Here is a 26,297-nt window from a genome sequence, read left to right as displayed (position 1 = left end):
GTTCAACTTCTTCATCAGTGACCTGGATGAAGGGACAGAGTGCACCCTCAGCAAGTTTGCTGACGATACAAAACTGGGAGGAGTGGCTGATACGCCAGAGGGCTGTGCTGCCATTCAGAGAGACTTGGACAGGCTGGAGAGGTGGGCAGAGAGGAACCTCCTGAAGTTCAACAAAGGCAAGTGCAGGGTCCTGCACCTGGGGAAGAATAACCCCCTGCACCAGTACAGGTTGGGGGTTGACCTGCTGGAAAGCAGCTCTGCCGAGAAGGACCTGGGAGTGCTGGTGGACACCAAGWTAAGCATGAGGCAGCAATGTGCCCTTGTGGCCAAGAAGGCCARTGGTATCCTGGGSTGCATCAGGAAGAGTGTTGCCAGCAGGTSGAGGGAGGTGATTCTCCCCCTCTACTCAGCCCTGGTGAGGCCACATCTGGAGTAGYGTGTCCAGTTCTGGGCTCCCCAGYACAAGAGGGATGTGGCACTACTGGAGCAAGTCCAGTGAAGGGCTACAAAGATGATTAGGGGACTGGAGCATCTCTCTTATGAGGAAAGGCTGAGAGAGCTGGGCCTGTTTAGCCTGGAGAAGAGAAGGCTGAGAGGAGATCTTATCAATGTGTACAAGTATCTGAAGGGAGGGTGTCAAGAGGATGGGACCAGACTCTTTTCAGTGGTGCCCAGAGACAGGACGCGAGGCAACGGTCACAAACTGAAACACAGACACTTCCATCTGAACATGAGGAAAAACTTTTTCACTGTGAGGGTGACAGAGCACTGGAACAGGTTGCCCAGAGAGGTTGTGGAGTCTCCTTCTCTGGAGATATTCAAAACGCGCCTGGATGCAATCCTGTGCAATGTTCTCTAGGTGACCCTGCTTGAGCAGGGGGGTTGGACTAGATGATCTCCAGAGGTCCCTTCCAACCTCAGCGATTCTGTGATTCTGTGATCACTGAGCTCTGTCTCCTTTTGTCTTCAGTTTGTGTACCTGCGTTTTGGAACTGGGTTTATTTACTGAAAGTTTCCTTCCATCCTAGTATTAAGGAGTAGCAAGCTTATTTTTCCTTCTGAATCTGCTTGCTTGGCTTAGTTTTGCATGTGTTATCATAAAGTGATCCTGGGACTTAGCAGTTACCTGGGAAACCTTACTCAGATCTGGCCTTTGAAAATTTGGTGTTTATTAAGTCCTAGTTCTTAGAGAACAAGAATCTGCCTGACCCCATATTGTCATAGTCAAGTAAGGTTTCCTTGGTAACCAGACAGTAAACTATTAACAGCAGGCACTATTGCATTCTCTATACTTGTTAGCCATGCTGTTCATCACAAATGAAGCAGCATCTGTACTTGCATTAACCTCAGTGTTTTTTAATAATGATGCCAGTATACTAGTGTTCGTGGGCAATCTTCTGCGCCTATAATGTCTGTAGAGACGATGTGRCAAATTGAAGCACTGTCGCTATAAGCAGGTAGATGTAAATGGGGGTGTGTAGTGCTGCAGACTGTTTTAAGGCAAAAGAGCTATGCTGGAATTGGCTACAGTAATTCTGACTGAATGGAAACTGGTGACTAGGAAACTTCAATATTTTGATAGCTTCCTTTATTAGTTTGATAACAGTGTGAAGCAGGTGCACTGATACTGGAAAAAAAAAATTACTGAATTTACTGGAAAAAAAATAGTTTACACTTGTAGTTCACTGCAGATTTTTGTCAAAATCTTATCCTCTTTAAATCAGTCAAAACACAAAACAATGCATGCATCATTTGCTAGAACTAGTTTCATCTTAACTGATTATTATTTAAGTTCCAGTTTGGCAGCTTTCCAAATCATGACATGACTCAAGCCTGACCTTTACTGAGAGTCAAATATGCTGCATAATTCTGTTTATCAACATGAAATGAGATAATGTGTTTTCAGAACAAAGTATTTATTTGGGAACTGATTTTTTTAATTCTCTATTTGAGTTGAGATTCAAGGACCTCATGTGGAGAAAAATCTTGTCATTGAACATAAGACTACAAAAGTTAATGCGTATCTTAAATTTACTAGGTTTGTTTTCAATATAATTTACTACTGGCTAAGAAAGAACTTAATGGAGTATAATTTAAAGGAAGCATAATTTCATTTATATTTTCCACTATTTTCATAATTATTTCCCATAGAAACCTTCCTTTTATTTAYATAAATATTAAGATCTTTTAATCCACAGTACTTCTGAAAATGCTCTTGAGAGAAAACCTGAATTTAATCTGCTCTTAAACGTTTTTGGATTTGCTGTGTTTAAAAACAAGGTGTTCTGCTTTGTAAGAGTGCTTTGGGTGTTACTTAGATATACTGAGGGTATAAGATTGACTTTAAATTGAGAGGTAATTGCACAGTGAATTTAATTATTATGCAAAACTTCTAATCCCTAGTCCAGCTATTTGAAAATCTGCCTTTTATACTTCAACAGATGTTGCAACAAAAGGCTAAATGCTCTAGTCAGGAAAGAAATTGCCATCAGTAGGATTTTGGGTCAAAAGCTATAAGTGGAAGAGTGCTGAAACTTCTTCAGGACTTCTCCTTTCCTCTCTGCCTCCTTATTCTCCTTGTTCATTTTGTAAAATGTCTAGAATACTGTTAAGAAGAAAATTCATGTTTTCTTCTGTTATGAGGTGGAAAGCCTTTGCTGTTCAGTCGTGTTTCAGAAACACCCTCAATGTAAGCAGTTGTGTTTTCAGTACTGTGTTTTCCTTCAACTCTGAATTATCATCACTTCCCCCTCACATTCGCTTGTTTTTTGCCTGCTGCTCATAACTGTCCCAGTCAGCAATTGCAGGTTGTGTTAGTGGAATGCTTGGTAGTTACCTCTTTTCCAAAAAGCAATAAAACTTTTCAAGCTGAAGGCAAGAGCAGTGGCAGGTGCACTGGAGATGTCTGCAGATGTGTAAGATGCAACTACCTTGATTTTGATAGAATTCACTGACTTGCAGTAATGTCTGGAAACATACTTCTAAAAGTGAAGACCTAAAATTGACCTCAGCTCTGGAAAGCTAATTTTTACCAGTCTGATTTCACAATCAGGATTGTTTGTCATTGTCATCATATTAATTTAAAATTAAAAAAAAAGGGGGGGGGCACACAATTATTTTAAGATGGTGGAAAACGTGGAAGCCATAGTTAGATTGATGCTTCAGTCAGCTTGAGTCTAGTCTGATGTTGAACAGTTAAATCCTGTCTGCTCCCTTATCTTCTGCCTCTTTTGAAGTGACACATGCAAGTTCATGCTGCTGCAGCATGAAGCTGATTTGCCTAAAAACTGTCTGTGGTGAAGTTGAAGTTTTGCCAATTCATTTGAGTGCCATGCAGAAGGTGAACATAGTTCACTTGCATATTTCCACCAAATCTGTCTTTTTGCAAATAATCTTCAAAGGCTTTTGTTGAGATATATGAAATTAGTAGCACCTTTAAACTTCTTCTCCCTTCTTCCTAGAGAGACTTCAGTGGGCATTACATCAGGACAGATTGAAATGGAATAAAATGTGTCAGTAAAAGTTGCTTATCATACTTGAAAACATGAATTGTTGGGAATTTGCACTTAAGTAAAGTTACTGTTCTTTGAATGTTATTCCTTATATATGGTGCACCCTCTAGTAGTTTTACAGCTGTCCTCTTTCTTCTGTAAAATTACTGCCTATCCGACAAATTCTTTAGCTTTTTGAGGAAGGTTCCTTTTTGGAACAGAGAATGGAGAACAACAGTGTGGAGGATGTTGTGGTTGTTGGGGGAGGAAAGCAGGCAGGTACTGTGAGTCTAGATGTCCTGAGGTTATGAAAAAGGTGTGGCTGGGTTAAACTTATGCTTAAGTATTATATATTTTATTGTTGATTTGGACTTTTTGGGTAGCTTATCTATAGCTGTGAATGTATTCTACTTATGATTTCATGCTTGATGAAAAGTTTGCTCGAGGGGAAAAAAGTCGCTGCCAAAATCCAGCTCAAGAGACCAACCTAAAGCTTATGAAATGAGTAGCATTTCAGAGAGCCTGGGCATTAGCCAAACGTTTCAGTGACTTGTGTTGGGATGGGCAAGGGTCTAGAGCTTATAAAAGTTCTATTTTATTCTTAGTGCTGTGAAAAACAATAGAATTGTGATTGTTTTCTTTTTGAATTAACTTTTTTTTTTAGCTTGGTTGACTTGTTGCTACTTCTGTTTTTTAGGAGTTTTTTTGAATTGCTGCTGTTCTTTGGAAAGGATGAGTTCTATGAAGATCCTTTGAAAGATATTTTAGGTTCTATCCAGGTAGTGTTGCCTACTTTCATATAAATCTTTGGTAATATTATTTTAGCACATAAACATTTTTTGTGAATATTAAAGTATATAACCTGGATGAAAGAAGCCATTATAGTGAAAGAAGATAGTTGCTTTACTTGCATACAAAAGTACATAGGGTATTTGAAGCCATTTGTTCTTGTATTCATTGTCATTATTTATATTTGAATCTGTCTGGACTAAGTAAAATGCAATTCACTTTCTTTGTGGTACCAGCCTTTCTATTAAAGACATATTTTATGCATTTCCCATACAGAAATGGGAAGCTTTCCGTTGGTTTTTATCTAATTGGAGATTAGTGTCATCCAGTGCCTTGTACCAGTTCACAGCATGAAACCTGAAGTTTCCCTCTGCTGTTTTAAACTGTAACCTTGAAGTTAAAGCTAAGCTTCAATGAACTCTTCAGATCAGCATAAGCTAGCATTGTTTAAGACTTCTTGCCTGGACTGGGGCAAGTTTTTGTGTGGCTAGGTACAACTGCATCAGAGTACTGATCCTGGCTTTAGAAACTTAACCTTTTTTTTGCCAGATAAGCTTTTCAATGTGGAATTGAGTTCATTGCATGGAAAGACAAATGCTTGTGCCAGCATGAGAAATGAAGCTTTGTGGTTTGGAAAGAAAGGGTGAAAAGTAGGGTGCTTCTTCTATTAATGCTGATAATAAAACTGCAGTTTGAAAAACAGCTATCCCTTTGCTGTTTTATGTTGATACCTGTTTGCTATTGCTGCTTCAAATTAATATGTCAGCACTACTGATGTTAATTATCAAAACAGCAGCAGTTATATGCTTGATTAGAATTAGTTGAAGAATGGGGTCAAGGAGTGGCTTTAGCAAGCCCTAGGAGTAGGTATGGTATCTTGTACAAGTGTTACGGGCCCTCTTGGCAGTCTCAAGTGCTTTTCAAAGACAGTGTATGAACCAGACAGAGAACTAAGAAAAAATGAGATGTATAGTACTTGCTTCTCTGCTTTTGTGGTATAACTCAACTGCCTTGCCTTTTAAACAATGAATATGTTAAAATATGTCTTTACAAGATTTTCTTAATAAGGAATTTCTGAATCTGTTTTATAACCAAAATGGTAGTGAAAAGCATTGTTTCAGTTACTTAACCAGCCTTTATTATCAATTGTACTCATCTGAACATAATAGAAGAAATTGAGAAGAAATCAAAGGTAAAAATTTACAGCAAAAAAGGGTATCTGAAGCTGTGTGTGAATAGAAGCAGTCATTTTAGCCCTTTTGGAAAGAACAGATTAAAATAACCGAAAAGAAACAATTAAAACAAAATTAAAACGCTATTTTATTTCCCTTTGAAACTTAGGTTGTGCTGATTACAATTCTGCTGTTGATTAGCATTAATGTTGACACGTTCACCAGCAAATAACAACAGAAGAAATCTTTGTGTGTGTGTGTGTGTATCACGCACTCTATATAGATCTCTCTCACACACGCACTCTATATAGATCTCTCTCACACACGCACTCTATATAGATCTCTCTCACACACGCACTCTATATAGATCTCTCTCACACACGCGCTCGCTCTCTCACATTATAGATCTCTCGCGCACACGCTCTGTATCTCTCGCGCACACACACTCTCACACACACTTTCGCACACATGCGCTATGCGTCTCTCCCGCGCACGCTATATGTGTCTCTCTCACGCGCTGTCTATATATCTCACACACTATGTATATCTCGCACTGTATATCTCGCGCACACACGCTATATATCTCTCACACACTATCTYGTGCACACGCTATATCTTGCACACTATATGTATCTCTCCCACACACACTGTCTCTCTCACGCGCGCTGTCTATATATCTCACGCGCACGCTGTCTCTCGCACACATGCTATATATATCTCTCACACTATGTATTATCTTGCACTGTATATCTCACGCACACACGCTATATATCTCTCACACACTATCTCGTGCACATGCTATTTATCGCACGCTATATGTATCTCTCCCACACACACTATGTCTCTCTCGTGCGCGCGGTATATATCTCTCACACACTATGTATATCTCGCACTGTATATCTCGCGCACACACGCTATATATCTCTCGCACACTATCTCGTGCACACGCTATATCTCGCACACGCTATATATCTCTCACGCGTGCACACGCTATATATCTCTCATGCTGTGTGTATCTCATGCTGTGTGTATCTCACGCGCTCATGCTGTATATCTCTCATGCACACGCTATATATCACCCCCCACAGTCTCACACACACACACTATATATATCTCACACACTATACACACACAAACACACACTATACACACACATACACAAACACACACTATACACACACATACGCACACTGTATACATACGCACGCTATGTATACGCATGCACACTATATCTATATATATGCACAAATATATGCATGCACACGCACTACACGCGCACTACACACACTCTATATATGCACTGTATTTCGAACACGCACACTATTTCGCACACACTATATACACACACTATTTATATACATGCACACACTGTATATATACACGCACTGTTTATGTATATACACGCACTGTGTGTACACGCACACTATATATCTACACACGCTATATATATATCTACACACACACACACACACACACTATATATATGTGTGTGTGTGTGTGTGTACATATATATATATATATATATATATATATATGCACTGTATTTCGAACACGCACACTATTTCGCACACACTATATACACACACTATTTATATACATGCACACACTGTATATATACACGCACTGTTTATGTATATACACGCACTGTGTGTACACGCACACTATATATCTACACACACTATATATATATCTACACACACACACACACACACACACTATATATATATATGTGTGTGTGTGTGTGTACATATATATATATATATATATATATATATAGAACTGCTTCCAGATTATTTTAAGCAAGCGCTGGAAGGCATATGTGGTTTATGTTATGTAGAGCTTTGGATAAAAGATTGCCTGAGGCCTGGTGACTCACATGGATTAATTCAAATTTTCCCCTTAAAACCTGGTAGAATTTGGGCTCAGTAACCAGATCCCAATTCCCAATGTCAATATGCGTAAATCAGTGCAGACTAGCATCAGGTAAAGATTTCTCCTACAGAGTATGCCAATAATACCTCCAAATTCAAGGAGAGGAGTTTGCATTTTACTGTTTTTAGAGAATGTGAGTTGTTGCTTTAGGACTTTTTATAGACCTAATCAATTTAAGACTTCAAATGTTGAATTGTTGACTGAGAAATATGTAAACATATGTGGGTTTTCTTGTTTAAAGTCTTTTGTGTGGGCTAACTTTATTGTTAGGCATCTTTCTTTTCTAACTTCATACTTTTCTTTTCACTCATAGGAATGTCAGAATCTTCTAAATAAATACAGAAATATGAACCTGGAACTAGTGACTCGAATTATCCGAGATGGTGGACCATGGGAGGATCCAGTATTACAAGCAATTCTTAAAGCAAAGCCTGTATCACAGGAATTAGGTACTTCATTTACCACAGTAATTTTTTAGAGTTCTGAAAAATGTGATTACATTATGCATTATTCATATTGGGTTCAGGTGTTGTCATATGGCATTGCACATTAACTTTTTTTTTCCTCCCGTAGTAGCTACCAGTCCCTTTTTTATTAAAAAGAAACTAAATTTTTTTTGCCAGTAGTTTAAATTTACTTTTATAGAATAGCAATAAGATTACTACGATACAAGAGACTATTGAGCTGTCACTTATAAAATGAATTACCAGATCAAGGTATTTACCCCCTGAAAGAGTACACAGAAAGACTTGACTGTGGTTAGGCTGCTGAAGTATTGTGGTGAGTGAAGGTCCTGATGTTTAAGTTTGTCTCATGGTACTCTGACTCATTTATTTCTTGTTTTTAAATTGTAAATACTTGCGTTCGGGGCTTTTATTTTCCTGGTCTATTTAGGATGAGGCCTGTGACTGCATCTGGCATGTTTTTTATTATTGTTATTACTATAGTATGTGTAATTCCTACATTTGGGACTATGAGAAGGAGCTCTCTTAATTTTCTGTTAGGGCTTCAGCGTAAAACAGTATTTTTAACAGTGCACTAAAATAAAGCTAGCCTGATTGTTCATGGAAGTTTCTAGGAGTAAAATGGTGTATAACCAAACTATAGTAAATAAGTCTTTGCTAGTGATTTATATTATGAGAGGTTAGTAATGTTAACAGAGGACCTCTTTAAATTTGTCTCCACTCGATAGTGACAGAAAATACTTTTTTTGAACTATTCTCCTCTAGTTAGCATTGTATAATGCATGATTCAAATTCATTACTGTGCGTTTATGACAACGTGTTCATGCTACAGTGGGAGGAAGAGGCCTATRAAGTCAGAAAAGCTTAATGAGGCACCTCCTTAACTACAGAATGTGGTTTAATAACAAATTAACATGATTAAGTGGGAAATCCTTGATAGCTGTTTTGTGTCTCTTGTGGAGTAATCACCCAAGCGACACAGTTTGCCTGTGTATTTTTGTGTAGATGTTATAAACTTGAGTCAAATACGTATAGAATCACAATGAAAACAAAGATCATCCTTGTCTTGCTCTATGTCACACTATTAACTCTAGAAGTTTTGGTGGTTATGTTCTAAAGCTGGGTCTCAAATGGAAGATTGAGTTGTAATCCAAAAAGACTAATGAGAGGATGTCCCAGGAAAGAAAGAAAGTACTTATGACTCGGTAGTAAACAGAACTGTTCTGTTCAGTCTCCATGTCTCCAGCAAGGAGTAATTTAGTCCTTTTCCTTGTGACTGTTGACTGTCTTGATCAGCATGGGGCCTCTATACAGGGAGTAACAGTTTGAGGATCTTTACCTAGTTTTAACCTGGCAGAGTAAGAATGAGACTACCTGTAATCATTAGATGATCGTTCTGTTTCCTTTTGTTGCAGGCTACATCTCCTTCCCCTCTGCTGAGGTATTCTTCCTCCTTTTATCTTCAGATTTCCGCACACACGCACCTTTGTCATATCTCACCTGTGATGACAAACATTTTATTATAGATGATATCTTTTGGAAGCTTTGTTTTTGTCTCTTCCTCTAAAATGTGATTCTTGTGAAATTGGACTCAGAGAAAATATTCTGTGCTGCTTTATCAGCTGACAGTATTTGGTGTATATTTTAAAACTTGGCCATATTGTTCTCTCAGGGATGCTATTTTAAATGAGGAAAACTTATTGCTGAATCACCAACCATTACCTGTGAAAGTCAGATTGATGATATGTACCGTATGAACTACATTATCCTATCTTAGATTCATTAGTTACACAGAGAAGGCTAGGCCAAGACAAAGCTTGTCCTTACATGAATTGCAGCATATTTTGAGAAGGCTGGAAAGGAAGGCAGTCTGGTTTTAAAGGAAAATATCGGGGTTTGATGTGCCCCTTAATTTTCTTGAAACATAGAAACAATAAACTTCTAACAGATTAGGGGGAATACATCATGCGAGAGCCTACTGTGAACTTCAGGAAGCAAATATAGTAAACTGAGGAAAAATTCAGATGTAAGCAGTTAATTAGTTTCCGAGTTGATGGTTGATATCTATTACCTTAAAGCAAAGCACTGCACACTCTACCAGGACAAGAATAGATGTTGTTTTCCCCAAGATGTTTTTAACGTACAGCAGATTTGTCTAAGTGCTACTACAGTTGGAAGTTGTCTTCTGCTTTGCAGGGTTAGAAGAGCTGTAAAAGTCTCTTTGGAAAAAGAAAGCATTGCGCTATAGAGGGAGCAGAATCCTGCGAGCTGTTTAGTTGAAACTCAAGGTCTGTTTAAAAACAGTTTTGGAGTGTAGAGGAGACCCATTCACTGGAAATTCATGCTGTCAGAAGTGGAATTCTCATTTAAGGAGTGAAGGGGCATATTGTCCTAAGAGTTTATAACCCAGAAAATGGAAATAAGTTAACAAGTCAAGCAGTATTGTGAATTGCAGTCTTTCCCCTCTTCGTTTAAGGGAAAAGGATGTTACAGTCAACTGTTATATGTACTGCTTTTTAAACCTTAACAGATACAAGAGATAAATATTCTTGGCCTAATTTAATGATATGAATATCCTATAAACTGTTGGATAGAGTTTTCTTATGAAACTGATGATTGGGTTTATGATTCTAAGTATATTAATTCAAAAAAGGAGGGGCTGTTAAATGCTAGCTTTTCTTTTAGTCTTACTCTTTGCTGTGTTTGTACTCAGAAGTGCTGGTGGATAGTGGGAAATAAGATCTTCTCTTACGGTGGAGTCTGTGGTACATCCATTAAGAAATCTAAAATCTTGTATCACCTTGAATAATATTCCCTGTTCTCACTTGCACATCATATTGTTAGCCATCATAAAAATACAGACAGCACAGAGACAAATCCTGTTTGAGTATAGGGAATGTCTTTCAAGCCATGGTTCCTCTGAAAATAGATATACATTTTTAATCAAAAGCTTGTTACACAAGTAATCTCTTTATTTCAGAGGAAATTTTACTCTTGGCTGTTCAAATTATGGTTTTCAATAACCCCTTTCATTTATTTTATTTGAATTCTTTTAATTGTCGCTTTCAGTTGCTTGGAACTTTTTTTATACAGGTTCTTTTTAACATATAAACTTCACATTCTTGCTCCTAGCCTTCATTGACTTTAAATCGAAATCTCTCCTTTTTTGCATATGGAACACTTACACAATGTTTCAGTGTATACACTAAAAATTGTCTTTTTTGACTATTTCTGTCTTGAGGTAGCTATTGAGAATATAAGCRGAAGATCAGGCCATATTGTCCAATGCATTACATAAATATTAACACATTATTAATACCTTAGAGTGTGCGTTTACTTGACAGGATGCAAATGATTCTCAAAATATAAGCATCATCCTGAAATTTAATAGCCTTGAGTTATATTTTAGCTGTTAATCCTTAGAGATACTAGAATCTGTATCATTTCTTTTCAACTAGAGATCTAAAGCATATCATCATCTACATAGTCCATTACTTCCCAATTACATAAATATTGCTAAGTATTTTATGAGCATCTATCTTTCAGTTGCAACAGTTTCATTAAAATTCTAGCTCTAAGTTTAAGATTAGAATTTGTAGATCTGAAAAGCAGATTTCCAAAACCAGGGGCTAGAATTTAAAGATATTTAGGTATTTAAGATTTAGAAGTGTATCCAGCAGGATTTGGGGGGGGCAGGGGAGACACTTTCCTCTTATTCAAGCAAAATCAAGGTGTTCAATGCTACTTAAAACAACAGCATGTGAATTGTAGATAACTTTTCCCACTCTGAGTTCTTCCATTCTAATGGGTAAGGAGTATCCTGAGCTGTTTTGAACATCTGTGTCTATAGTGTTGGAAGCGATGTAGATCCTATACTTCAGACAATCAGCCAGACTCCAGTGCTGAGAAAGGACTGGACTTTCTTTCTGAAGATTGTTCATATCTGCTTCTAAATAGTATTTATTTTACTAATCTTTTGCAGCATCTTTTGTTGATCGGTTAGAAACAAAATACTGAATTAGTTAGATGACTGGTGTAAGAAAAATAACAATTTCTGTTTCCAAGCAGAAAGACAGATTCTTGATGATGGTATTTATTTAAATATTTGATAGCTTCTTTGGCAGAGACTTTTGTTTTATATATTATTTGTTGACATTACACTATAAAAACAACATTAAATTTAAGTATATTTGTTGCTTGGACTTCATATTCTAATTGCCTTTAAATCTTTCTTTTCTGTACAGTTAACAAATATTTAAGCTCTGAAAATCCACTGTTCTTTGAACTACGTGCCAGATACCTTATTGCCTGTGAACGCATCCCTGAGGCAATGGCTCTTATCAAATCTTGCATAAATCATCCAGATATCAGTAAAGATCTGTATTTCCATCAAGCTCTTTTCACCTGTCTTTATATGTCACCATTAGAAGATCAGCTATTCCAGGAGGTATTGTTTGTCAGTATACATTTTTTTTTTAATGAAGTGATACATTATACTTACTGTATACAAATTGTCAAGAGGAGCATATGGAACTCTATTTTTGTAGCACCAAATGTCGTAAAATCAGGCAACTAGACTGGTATTGCTTAACTCAGTGCTCACTTAAGCTTTGGAAAGATAAATGTAAGTAAGTACAAATCTTGTTGACCTAAATGCAATTTTTTTGGTCAAGTTTGCCTATGAGTATATTCCCTAAGTAACTTAAGTCACTGATACTTTCTAACTTCAGTGTAATGACTATTATTTTACAATGGGGCTAGCAAAAGCACTTAAACATACTTGATGTCAGTCTAGTGTTTTGTACACTATTTAGTCTTGTTAGCCTTAAACAAAGATTCTTTAATGTTGCCCCAGTATGTAAAATGGCACCCTATAGCTAAATGTGGTCATACTTTTATCATTGATAGCACTTACTGCAAAACAGTGCTTTTCTTAACCTTGTTTTAAGAACAGGCTACCTTTGTACAAAAAAGGTTTTTGTGTATGCTTAGTGTTTAATTTCTCAGACAATTATGCTGATTGTCATTAGTCTAAGAAATACTGAAGAGCTCTTCATCTGTCCAAAGTATCTATTTACAAACCTACACAAAAGTTGTGCCAAAGAAAGTCCTGTTACTAGCAATTTTTAAAGTTTTCAGTGGCTTCTTTAATATAGCAATGTCTGATAGGTTTTTTTATTTCATGTTAGCAAATTTATCTAAGTTGATTTTATTTTAATTGTATAGCACTTGTTGAGGACTGATTGCAAGAGTGGAATTGAGATCATCTGCAACACTGAAAAAGAAGGGAAGACTACCTTAGCCTTACAACTATGTGAATCGTTCCTAGTCCCACAGCTCCAAAATGGGGACATGTATTGTATATGGTAAATACTTTTTTTCTGGTGAAGCAGTTTAGCAGATAATAAGTGCTTATTGCCAAAAAAGAAAGTAATCTTAACTTTGAGATGTAGCTGAACTTTAAAATACCAGATAAAAACATTCTAACATGACATTTAAATGTTCCTAATACATCTGTTATGCCTGTTACCTTTTACACAATCCTGTACAGTGGCAGCCTACATAGTGCTYATTAACTGTTTCGACACTTAACTGTTTCAAAGTAACAGAAGGGTGAGCCTTTAGATTCTTTAGGCTGTGAATGCCTATAAATATGGTAATTATTATTAGCAAAGTGTAACAATAAGCTGCCTGTAGACTCTTTGGCACTGCAGATATTTTGCTGTGCAGCTAGATGGCTGTACTCATAATAACCAAACTGTTTCATGTTAGAAATGTATCTAGAAAGAGAATTTATGCTTTTGAATATATGCTATGAATTATGTGAATTATTACTTCATAAACAGAGCCACAAGGTAAATGGTATCTCTCTAGAAAAGATTTAAATGAGACTGTCTTTGTACACACAGTCAAACAGATAGTTGGACATTTTTATGGTTTTAATACATATTTTCTAAAGCGAGTTGTCAGAACAAGCTTCATTCTGACTTCTGAAAGATGTCTAAGGAAGGTAATCCTTCTGTTGATATAACTTTTGTACGTAAAGTAATGTATACCTGCCTTGATAAAGTATGCTTAAGTGGTCTAATTATGTAGTTGAGGCAAAAAGGCTCAGTCAGCAAAGCTTTGAATTTTTTTCAATTATTTGAGATGAAATTATTGACCTGCTTAGTTCTAAAACTAACTTCAGTTTGGAATCTAGAAAGCATTTCCCTGTTCCCCAGTTTCAGGGAATCAAAAAGTAAGATGTCTTCTCTCACTTTTTTTAAGAGGAAGTAATGAAGGTTGGACACAATGTTTTGTTTCCTCTAATAAAATTGTCTTAGCTATTAGATGAGTAACTGATTTTGTTGAATGAAAACCATTGGAAATCTGATTATGAAATAAACTTATAATACAGAGTATTGGCAATACCTAGTTATTCTGTAGCATTTTTCATCCATAGTCTGCCCAGAAAAAGGTGGGCATGACTGTGCCCATAATACAGGTGAAGAAGCTCAACATTAGAAGGTACATGGCTTGTCTGAGGCCCAGGGACCAACTTCAGACTGGAATGCAGCTCTGCTGATTCCTGCCCAAATGCTGTATCACTTGAATTCTTATCTAGCAAGAAATTTCCAGATGTAGCCCACAAAAATCAGTTATATGGATAGCTCTTTCTGCTTCAGGGTCTCAGTCTTTTAAGAAGTGCATTTTAAATATTAGAGGTAAAGCTTGCTTTTTATACCTTCTGCAGTAATAACATGCATGTTAATCTTGCTGTTATCCAGTTGATAACGTTAAGTTCTGTGTTATCCAATGTAAAAAACTGTTATTAAAAACAAGATGTCTGTCCTAATATTCTGGCAAAATGGATGTCAACAATGAAATTCCAGACATGCCTATTGCACTGTTAGTTATCTGTTCATCATGGAAGCATTTTTATCTTTTAATATTTAATTTCTGTTCAGAATATAAAACTTGAGGATCTTTTAAAGAATTTAGAGCAGTTATGTCTGTGCAGCTAGAATCATTGCTTGATTCTTTGCAGATGCTTAGCAGTCACAATTACATATGCAGCAAGAGGAGAAATCTGCATAATGCTTAAGATAAAGCAAATCAGGACAAATCTTATGAAGCAAAAAGGAATGACTGTAACAGCATTCAAGTTTTGGAAGAATTTGGAGTCAGGTTTAATTAGCACAAATTTTGACTTTTTCCCCAGAGAAGTGGTTTTGTTTTGTTTTGTTTTGTTTTTTCTTCAGTGCTATGCACAGCAAAAGTCATGTAGCCTTGTTGAGGACTGAGGATCTTGCAGACCTAGCAGAGACTTGCTAAGTCAAAATCTACCAGCAAAGATAACAGATTAGGAAGCTGCAAACAGTAGATAGTTGTTATCTCTTCATGTGAAGCAGCCTATATTAAGTAGTTCTTTGAACTGAAACCATTACTTCTCATGTTATCTCAGTGAAGGATGGACTTTGAGCAGCTCTGTTCCAAAGCTCTTTTCATTGGTGTGAGGAATAAATCCTAGATTCAGATGATCCAAATTATCATTGTTTTTCTGAAGTGAAGCCCCCTTACGCCTGCATCACAAAAAAGCTGTGTTTAGTCTTGCTAGAAATACTGTGCRTATATAAATAATATGTGTAACAGGTATTGATAGGAGATCAGTCCATAATGATGTGATTAATGACTTTCCTGTGTCAGTCAACTCTCTTCAGAAAGACAAGAATTTTTATGGAACAGGCTTAGCAGAATGGCTTGCCTTCTGTGCCAGGCAGCCTTTAAATGCAGTTTTAGCTGTTTTCAGGTAGTTCTTATGTCAATAAATCAAGAACTTTTTTTCCCACAAATTTGATCAGTCTTTGTTTTTTAGGTAGTGTTATTGATTTGGATAATTATTCAGCATGTGCATTTTGGTAGTGTGCTATCTATATTTAAGGAAAGACAGGCTTTTCCTTTTCAATAATAGCAAAAATTTTAGATCTAGGGTAAGGTAGGACAGACTAAGCTATCTTCATAGTTTGCTGATGGAGGCACACAATGTTGTGGCAATTTTGGGGAGAGGGAAGGGCAGTTAACAGGCTGGACTATGTGGTTGCCTGTGATGAAGAGGTACCCAATTCTCTGATCTTAGCATACCAATATAAATTGCCCTCGACCTGTCAATAATAGTTAAGCACAGGGCTGAGTACAAACTAAGTTATTCTATTCAAGAAGTTGAGTAAACGTCACGGAGCAGTACACTTCTATATCATACTATGCTAGCAATTAGAAAGCTACCCCTGGCTATATCATCTCAAATATTATCTGTCTTGTGGTGAGTGACACACAAATGTCCCAAATGCAGGTGACTTCAATGGTAATTAAAGTTGGTATCTGAAGCATGTAAATGATTAAAGTGGGATCTAATCAGTTCTTTGAAAATGCTTTAACCCTTAATGATTATCAGTCAGAAATCTTCCTGAGAAGGAGGAGCCTCAGTGGCTACATGGAGGAATAAGACTAAAACATTTCACTTCAGGGTCTAGTCAGATAGTGGTTAAAGTGATTTAATGGCTTTCTCTTCACCCATGGAGCTGTTCCTTCTGCTTTCAGTTTTCCCCATTCTCTTTTCTGCTCTTTTCTTGTGCCAGCCTTTGCACTTGTCTGAACCCATGGTAAGCCACTGAGCTGCTAATCCAACAGGAAAATAATTTGAGTTTCCTCTGGGGTTAGCATTGAAACAGCTTGCTCTGAAATAGTATGAGACAAAGCAGAATAAAAGAAAGAGCAGTATCTACTATTCTGTTCAACGGCAGCATGCAGTGAGTTCAAATAGCTGTATTATTTAACAGCATCCTTAGCAAAAATGTTCTTTCTTTCATACTTTAGGCTGAAAATTGTATTGGATTTTTATGAATGGTTTAAATGAATGGGTGCATGGAGACACTGGTTAGTTTCAAACTTCCACATGAAGTTTGCAAAGAGCCTTCAAACATTTAGTTTTCCAACCTGGTGAAAGTAGAAAACCTTTAGGACTAATCTGCTATGTGTAGAGTGGCTTGTAGCGCTTCCCTTCTTAACTGTCTGCCCCATGTAAGCTTGAGGCTTCTCCTGACTTCAGTTTTCTTGGGTTCTGAATAAAAGAAAACAATCAAGATCTCATATGTGGCCCAATTAGCACTTAGAGTTATGTGGAATTATTGAGCTGTCCTAAATTTAGAAGTGAAGTTGGTGTTGTGACACAGTCAGTTCTGTCATTTCTCTTCATGCAGACATTGRCATGACTAGACAAGCTTAGTCACAAAAGGTTTGCCTGATTTGTACCTGGCACAGACTAGAGATTTTGGAAGGTCAGCCAAATATTTTTTCAGTAACTGGGTTTGGGTTTTCTGAGGGAGGAGACTGATGGAAGAAAAAGTGTGTTCTTTCAGAAGATGAAAGTCTGAGTGGGCCCCTGCTTGCATTGTATTGTTGTGGTGGGATTTCAGCCTGGTCCTGACCATATCTACTTCTGAGTAAAATCTTTGATGTGGTGGCAAATCTTGACATTGTTTTAATTAAATAAAGGTCCAGTTACCTTGCAGAATCTCTGAATTAAAGAGCATAGAACTTTTTTACAGGCTGTAGACTTCTATCAGCTATATTTTATAAACTAAATGCATTACTTGTGCGCAAGGTGCTCCTCTGCAGGAGGCTAGCAATCCATTCTTCTCTTATGCTTCCTTGTATCACTCAGAAATGTTATTTGATCGTAGAGATATATGAGTATTTAGCAGCAGGGGCTAATACTTTCATACAATTGCTGGGACTAGAAAGCTCAATGATATCAGCAGTCAAAAAAGACAATTGTGTTGTAATGTGTATAACTGGAAAACATCAATATTTCCTATCAATAGAATGTATCAGAGACTAATTTTCTACTATGCTCTGGTTTTCCACATTCAGAGAATTCTTTTCCTCCTCATGGCACTGAAAGTAGTTTAATCCCAAAATACATTTGGAGTRCACACAGTGCTTGCTTCTTCAGTCTGCCATTTATTGCACATGATGTTAAGGGCTAGATGCTGTAGCATTTGCTTTTGTTATGCCATTCTCTGATACTAAACTAAATCCATTAATATTCAGTTGCATATTTAATTGGCTCAGTGATAGAAGATACCCTGAATGCTTATGTTACATTTTCCATTGTGCACATTGTGTACAGTTGTGGTGTTAATTAGACTGGTATTAATCACATATCAAAAATAAGATCTTAGTTACAGAAATGCAAATAATTGTTTGTAAGAATGCATCTTGCTTAGCAATAGAGTTCTTTAAAACTCAACCTAATCAAAATATTTTGTTCTGCACTTATAGGGACCTGATCTTCATTTGGAGTAAATTGCAGCTTAAATCTAACCCATCAAAACAAGTATTTGTTGACCAATGCTACCAGCTTTTAAGAATTGCTACAAATGTCAGAGTAATTTTCCCTTTCATGAAAGTCATTAAGGATGAAGTAAGTTTGGGTTTTTCTTTTTCCCCCCTCTTCTTTTTATTACTAGTAAAACTGAAGAGAAGTAATGGTTATATTGTATAGTTGCCATTTTTGTGGAAAGTGAAGAGGGGGCAGGGAAGGACACAGAAGTTGAAATTTTGTCAAGTTCCAGAATGAGCTTCGATGTTATGACAGTCCTTGTTCTGTTGTGCATAAGTTTTTCTTTCTATCTGTTGCAGTAAGTTTGAGTATGTCATCCTGTATAAATAAATGGGGAAATTGGTAATAAGTGTTTGAAGTAAATGTGAAAGATACCTGCTGTTTTTAGCCTGGTTTCTTAAGGAAATAGGACTTGTGTAATGCCATTGCATCTGCCTTTCTCCCTTGTTAAATTCTGAACTTTGACCAATTCCAATATATTCTGAGATAACATAAAGGAAGCAAGAGTTGAACTAAAATAGAAGACACAATTTTGCTTCAGGGAAGTATAGTATATTTCATGCTTAACATGTTATAACCCTATACAAAACAGTGCAAAAAATTAGTGTAATGTGCAATTCTTCACACACAGGTGTGCTGATTGTTTCAAGGCAAATGTTGCTTTTCATCATTAACCTGACTGAACGGAGCTCCTTCATATTCTATGCCCTAAATATAAGGAGTGTACTGACTTCTACACAAATCCATAAATTTGTTTTATCAAAGGTGCTACTGTACAATTATAAGTAAATGCATTGATTTGCTGTTATTCAAGACTTTAATTTCAGTATGTATTCTAAAATACTTCTGGTGACTTGAATAACCTGATGTATTAGTCTTAGAAAAGTTTAGCTTTTATTTGTATCTGAATGATAATGTTTTTAATAGCCCACTAAATATGACGTTGTGTATATATATATTTGTTAACGCATATTGGAATATAAGTTGGTATTAATCATTCCTAAACTTTGCTGTGGTTCTTTTTACTTGAACCAGTGATACATTGGGCAGTGTGACCATTCCTCCCAATTGTAAGTTTCATGGTTGAGCCCCCAACCGAAAGTGTAGAAAGGAAATTCCGCTCATCAGAAGGAGAAACTCAGTGCTGAGAAGTCAGGAATCGGAGTGCTTGGCTGTGGGTTGTTATGTTTTCCTTAGTGGTCATCACTGAAAATTGAGGGTACTATTTATAGCTTGTATTTTTCTGCAATGCAAGTTAAATGAGATAGAACAGGGACAAAATTTGGATTAACTGTCCAATTATAGTGAAACAGCGTAGTTAATCAGGATGCAGACAGAAGATAGTGCTGGATCAGATAATATTAGCTGCTGTTTTGTTTTATAAGCACTAAGGTATCCCCAAATAATTAATTGTCTCTAACTACAGAGCTGCACGTGGCAAAAATATCTAGTTTTGTTGACAGTAGCTGCAAAGCCTTCAGTGCAAACCAAATGTTATTTGTGGGCATTTCCTTATCTGTATTTTATGGTCTTGTTTAGCATTATTTTAAAATATACATGCTTTTAGACAGGGTTTACTTTTGACAATTTTTCTGTAACTAGCAGGAAGTTTCCTGAACTTCCAAGTATTTTGCAAGTAGATGAATATAGATACATGGAATGTTGACATTTTGAGCTCTGTTTATACTAGTTATTTTTTTTCCCTGGGTCTGATCTTTTTTTTTATTATTCGACTTTCAAGCTTTAGACTTCTGCAAGCCCATAAGGAAAATACTTTCAAGCTTTAGACTTCTGCAAGCCCATAAGGAAAATAACATTATACAATACTATGTACTGTAATTTCCTTTCTGCAGGTTGGTGAAGATGGTCTTCAGATATGTGTTGAGATATGTGGATGTGCCCTACAACTGGACCTCCGTGAAGATCCCAACATGAAAAGTCTCATATATAAAGCGATAGCTCATTTTTTGCCAAATGACTTGGAGATCCTCAGAATTTGTGCACTTTCAATCTTTTTTCTTGAGCGCACCCTGGAATCATACTACACTGTTGAACATTTGTATAAATGTGCAGATGAAGAATACAATGAGTGCACTAGTTCTGTTCAAAACCGTGTACGTTTTGAATTGCTTCCAATTTTAAAAAAAGGTCTKTTTTTTGATCCTGAGTTTTGGAATTTCTTGATGATCAAGCAGAATTGCTTAGCATTATTGGGGGATAAAGCCTTTGCTCGTTTAAGTGAAAGTACACTGGAAAACTCTACTGCAAATACAGAGAGGATAACAGAGTATAGGGCCTTAAGTGAAGAACACGTCTGCCTAACAGATGTAAGTAATGGGGAGCTTGATACTGAAGACCTGTCTGAAGCCCAGTCCAAAGGTAATGCCAAAAAGAACCATGCAGCTCTTGAGACGTCTAAAATGTTAGATCATACTGTACCGAAGCACCGCTGTGTGATATGCAACAAGGAATTTCTTGGTGGTCATATTGTGAGACATGCACAAGCTCACCAGAAAAAGGGCAGTTTTTCCTGTGTACTTTGCAGCAGAAAGTTCAGGCAAAGAGGACTTATGCTGAAGCACTTAAAAAACCATGTCAGAAAAATAGAAAGGCAACATCTTGCTGCAGTTCTTGAGGACAGGCAGGAGACTCCTGTTTTTAATGAACTAGAATGTTCCGAGGTTTCTGTCTCTCTGGAGAATGGGAATTCTGATGGTTCTAAAGATAACAAACCAGTGACTGCAATAGTTCCAAGTGCTGATGTGGAAGAAGAGAATACTGAACAGATATTTGATATAGTAGAAAATCATCTAAGTGACCAGGATGATGTTACTGAAAACAGCAGTTGTGACAGCTGTTTTAATAATGTCCCTGACGCTTTAAATACAGAAAGCTTGCCAGAAGATGATGAAAGCTCCAGTAAAGAGTCACCAGTCCTTCATAAAGTAAATGGAGCTTTTTGCCCTCAAAAAGACATGGATGCTATGGATCAAGAAGGAAGCTTTAAGTGCCCTGCTAATGGTTGTGCAAGGGTGTTTAAAAAGATAAGATTCCTCAATAAACATGCAAGAAAAGCTCATCCAACTGATTTGAAGGTGCAGCAACATATAATGAAATGGAATAAAGGAAAATGCCGGTTCTGTCAGAGAAAATTTGCTGATTCCCAACATTTTATAGACCACCTGAAGAGACATGTGTATCCGAATGTTTACTTTTGTTTACACTTTAATTGTAATCAGAGATTTAAGCTGTCAACTGAGCTGGCAGAACATACAAAAAGTCATAGTGTTTTTAAAGCTCAATGCAATTTTGCAGAGTGTTGTGAGCTATTTGAAGAGCTCCCTTTGCTGTATGAACATGAGGCTCAGCATTATTTAAATAAAACACCAGAAGGTTCAGAAGATGCAAGTGAAAAAGATTCTTCAGATGATTCTTCAGAACTGCTTTGTAGCTACCAAGAAAGTGATGCATCCATTAACGAAACAGAAACTGTAGATTTACCGATTCCAACTTGGAAGTCAAGGAAGGATTCTACAGAACCAAAGACTTACATTCAAAGTGTTGAGAAGAAAGCAAATAATGTAATTCAGAATGGAAATGAAAGCTCATCTGAGGGTAGTGCTACAGTTTTAAGCTCAACAGACCAAAAGACACCTGTGTTACAGCCAAATTCTGAAAACTGTAGTGTTGTTAGTGACCAACTAGTCAATGGGCACAGTGACCTGGAGCAGACATCATCAAAGTCATCAGAAATAGCTTTGGACAGAGTGGCAGATGAAACAAGGACAGAAAATGGGTCAGTGTTACCAGTTTTACAGAATTGTCATGATACACCCCAAAATAATGCTGCTGCCTCGCAGTTACCTTCTAAACCAAATCAGACAACAGAGAATACTTCATATGGTGTCATCTTAACAAAACCTTATGTCAGACCATTGCCTCCAAGTTATCTTGATGAACGTTACATTAGCATGCCAAAACGTAGAAAAATTTTGACTGATAAAGTAGATTCTCATTCTGAGCAAGATAAAGTTTGTAGCAAATCAACAGAAAGATTTAGATGTGGCAACTGCTTGACCATCTACTGTAACTCAGAAGCACTTGAGGCTCACCTTGCACAAAAGAAATGTCAGACGCTCTTTGGATTCGATTCAGATGATGAAAGTAAGTCTTATGGTTCTTTTGGGAGTGTTTGTTTAGAGTTAAATACCAACCAAAAATGGCTCTTGAAATAGGCAACCTGATGGAACAGATGTGACACACACAACTCCTTAGCAGTTGTAGTATGTCAGATTTTAAAAAGAGGAAGGTCACTGAAATCACTAGGGACCTGAACATTGAATCACAATATTGCTCTAAATTGGAAGATAAGTTTAGTCATGCTTCCTGTTTAGAATAAGAAAGAGGTGGTGAAAATTGGTAGGCARCTTTAATGGAAAAGACTTCTCATGAAACAGATTGTAATAATTATCTATGTTTCCTTGCATGTTTGAAACTAGTAGTGTTGAAAAACATAAGCAATGTTCCAGTTTAAAAAATGATTTTTATGGGATCAAAATGAAGAATGAATAACCAACATATTCTGTTTTACAGGTGCCTGATTAAATGTTGTGGGAAAATGTATCAAATGAGGAGTGGTGTAAGAAAACACTACATGAAGAAGCATCAGTTTGTTTCCCAGTTGGCCTTAATCACAAAGCAGTCCCAAATTACTAAAGAGAAACATGATAAAGACAAAGCACATTTTCTAGATAGAACTCACAGAGGAATAATAGGACCTGTGCAGGTTTTGTGTCCAGAAAGGTTGCTACAAAATCCCCAAAGTACCAGTAATCCGAAAAGCCACATTCATTTCAAATGTGATTGAAGCTTAGCGGCACAGTCTTTCTAACATGAAAGTTTAAGGAAAATAATGCATTCAGTTGAGCAAACAGAGAGCAGATATGGTAATTGCCTTATGGAAAGAAAAACAGCTGATACCTTAAGCTGTTTTAATTAGGGAACGGTTTCATGTGTGGTTAGAGGTTATCCATCCATCACTTAAAGTATTGCAGTAATTATGATATAAGACATGGATAGAGGAACCAGGCATTCTTTTTCAGAGTTTGAGTATGTGATTCCATTTTCTGCTGAAAAGCATGGCACTCATTCAATAAATTTGTACTGAGAATCCAGAAAGAGGAATGTAGAGAGAAATCTAAGAGAGATAGAATGCAGCTCTAATAGCCAAAAACTACAGAGTATGCAAGGCAAAGTGTGTTGGTATGATATTAAGTGTGTAAGTTATACACAGTGGAAATCAGATGCATGCAAGAGAAGTCCTTTTCAAGGCTATGGTACAAGTATATRTTAAGACTGTTGGGAAATGTCATATAGAACATCTGTTTTAGGTGCAGGAAGACTAATGCAAGAACACTGCACAAGTTGTGTGGATACTAACAGAAGCAGACTAAAACAAATACACAGTGTGAAGAGGGGTGAACTTGCACAGCAGGGCAGAGTTAAGCTAATTTGATGCAGATACAGAGAGAAGTCTTTCAGCTGTTGATATGACTGAAAAGAACTTGGAAAATGGCTTCGTGGAGGAAAAAAAAAATGAAGACAGACAAAACCAGTGCACATGTCGAATTAGAAATGCCAGTTCAGAAAAACGGATCAGGAAGAGCCCGTTTCACCTATGTGATATTGCTTAGCGGTGGTAGATCACAACTCAGTGCTGTAAGTAATTATCTACTGTCTAAAGGAAGGGAGAAAACATGCAACAATTCAGCCTTAAGAAACATTACAACCCTATGTAGTACCATCTCTTGAAAAGGTAGTCCTTCCCAGAGACTAGTGAAGGTGTTGGACTTAGATGCTAAGCACTTTATCCAGCAGCTGGCTGTTGATAAAAAGAACTAGAAGGAGTTTGGGAAGATAGGAAATTTCAGTCCTTCACCTCTGTATATCACATTAACAGACAGGACATGAAGAAGCTGTTGTATTTTTTGGACTTCCGACCCCAAACAGAAGTGTGGCAAATATACAGATTGTCTATTTGCTGTGCTAATTTACCCTCTAATAACTATGTTATACTGTCTGTGCAGCTTAAAAATGTTTATTTTGGATCCTGTTCTATGCCATTAGCTGAAAATGTTAATGTGCTCATAGGTGCAGAAGGTATAGTTGTGAAAAACAATGTGTACAGATGGAGTCATCACAGAAATGTAGGACAGTAAAGACCAACTGTTCCTGCTCAGCTAGTTTGCTTACTGAATAGTTCATGACAATGTGTGTATGCTATAGTAAGATGATCTTTAAGAACTTGCTTAAATCGACAGATATGTTAAAAAAAAAAAAAAAAAAAAAGTAAAAAATCAAGAGGTACATAAAAGATCTCTTCATTGTAGCAGTGACTCACACTTGCAGACCTAAGGGTTTCATCGTAAAATACGCTGTTAAGTATTTCTGGAACTTAAACATAATAGTTCAGTAATGCCTCTGCTAATAATCCTCTGTGAAATCAAACAGATATTTGCATTAATTCTGCTTCTTTTTCCCTTCCTAGGAGGTAAAAAGAACACAGATTCAAAATTGTACTTTTTTTGAATTCTAAAAAATCATGCCTTAACTTTGAGTTGGCTTAAAGTAAAGGGTTATAAAATTATGATCACAGGTATGTGTGCATTACATTAATACCAATGACTGGCCCACTTTGAGAGATCTGTATGACATTTGAGGCACCAAAGAATTTTTTTTTGCAGTTGCAAAAAGAGATTTAAATGCATCATTCATATATATATACACATATATACGCATACATATATATTTACATATATAAATACATTAAAAGTTGTTTTAACATGAAATCAAGGGGGACCTTATCAGCCAAATGCACTTTCATGGTTTTTTTGCTTTGAAGTTATCAACTAATTTTTAAGGACCCAGTTATCATCTTGACTGTTCCCAGGCTCCCCTTTCTTTGCTTAACATTGTTAATCTAATTAAATTTGCTTAAATACATTTGGAAAAAATAAGGGTTAATTTTAAAGTATTAAGTTTTTAAAAATCTAAAACCTTGGTCAGCAGATATGACAAAAATGTTTATGTGTAAAATCTTTAAGTGTACTTTTAATCTTTGGTGCTTTTTTGCCTTTTTCTGGAGCTCCATGTGTTTGAAGATGCTTTAAAACATGATTGAAACTTGTATTTTCTTTGGTTTAAAGTGTGTAGATAAATGCATCTATGTACATGCATAAACTGTGACCATAATTTTTTGTACCTGCATTAAACTCACTTTTGTTCAAAGATGCTTTTCTTGGACACCACCATTTGTTTATAACACGTGTTCCGTATATGTACTTTGGAGAACTGAAAAACTGAATTCTTATGTAGGTGAACATTAGCTATCACCTAACGGATACCAGAAATATGTTAAATTGACTTGAAGTAGGAAGTGGGTGATAACATTTTTGTTTTAAGTAATGATTTTTACTTCAAAAGACTTTAATCATCTTTTTTAAAAACTGTTCTCTAATACCTGTTGGTGTACTCAGTTAGTTGCAGTATTAAGCAACTTGAATTAGGAGCAAAAAGATGCTTCTAATATGTGTGGGATTATTCTACATGCTTTTTTAGGATTCTGTAGTATGTAGGATATTATCCTATACTGAATCTGCAACTTTTTAGGGCTGAAAAGGGTTCCAAGTCTAGAATTGAAAGTTTTTTTTTTTCCCAGGCATTAAGCATTGTATGGTGTAATTGTAAAGACTTCATCGAGATATATTGCTTTGATTCAATGAATACTGAAGTGCATGTGTAATGTAAGCATGCAAATTTGTTAAAGTTGCCCAAAGTTATACATGAACTTAGGAGCTTTGTTGGATCAAAGTTTGTGCATTTCATGCTGATAATCATATTTTAATCATGTTTCCTCCAGGTGGATATAACTTGGATTTAGACTTTGCCTTTAAGATTGTCTACTCTAACCTGATCATGGTTCACTGTAAGGGTCATGTAAGTTATAATTTTCAGAGTTGCCGCTTGGAAGGCACCTTTCACCAAAAAAAAAAAAAAAAAAAAAAAA

The 26,297-nt window shown here is 36.5% G+C and overlaps 1 protein-coding gene across 5 annotated transcripts in view; it reads left to right on the top strand.

Moving 5' to 3' along the window:
* Nucleotides 1-26,297, top strand: part of ZNF654 (zinc finger protein 654) — a 28,588-nt gene extending 2,291 nt beyond the window's left edge. The window contains exons 1-8 of one of the 5 annotated variants that reach the window (XM_026058341.1): nt 3,494-3,512; nt 4,189-4,270; nt 7,698-7,833; nt 12,093-12,295; nt 13,075-13,214; nt 18,172-18,313; nt 20,086-22,396; nt 22,826-26,297. In XM_026058341.1, coding sequence (XP_025914126.1) covers nt 7,731-7,833; nt 12,093-12,295; nt 13,075-13,214; nt 18,172-18,313; nt 20,086-22,396; nt 22,826-22,833 — 2,907 coding nt within the window. In that variant the 5' untranslated portion in view covers nt 3,494-3,512; nt 4,189-4,270; nt 7,698-7,730 and the 3' untranslated portion in view covers nt 22,834-26,297. Of the gene's footprint in view, nt 1-3,493; nt 3,513-4,188; nt 4,271-7,697; nt 7,834-9,263; nt 9,290-12,092; nt 12,296-13,074; nt 13,215-18,171; nt 18,314-20,085; nt 22,397-22,825 lie in introns of those variants that run through there. The other 4 variants (XM_026058344.1, XM_026058343.1, XM_026058342.1 and 1 more) reach the window with 4 other exon arrangements.

Source organism: Apteryx rowi, unplaced genomic scaffold (assembly GCF_003343035.1).
Source record: "Apteryx rowi isolate R43461 unplaced genomic scaffold, aptRow1 scaffold_146, whole genome shotgun sequence".
In the NCBI taxonomy this organism is placed as follows: Eukaryota; Metazoa; Chordata; class Aves; order Apterygiformes; family Apterygidae; genus Apteryx; species Apteryx rowi.
Note: the sequence above shows the minus strand (reverse complement) of the source record. Positions and strands in the feature narration are given on the sequence as shown.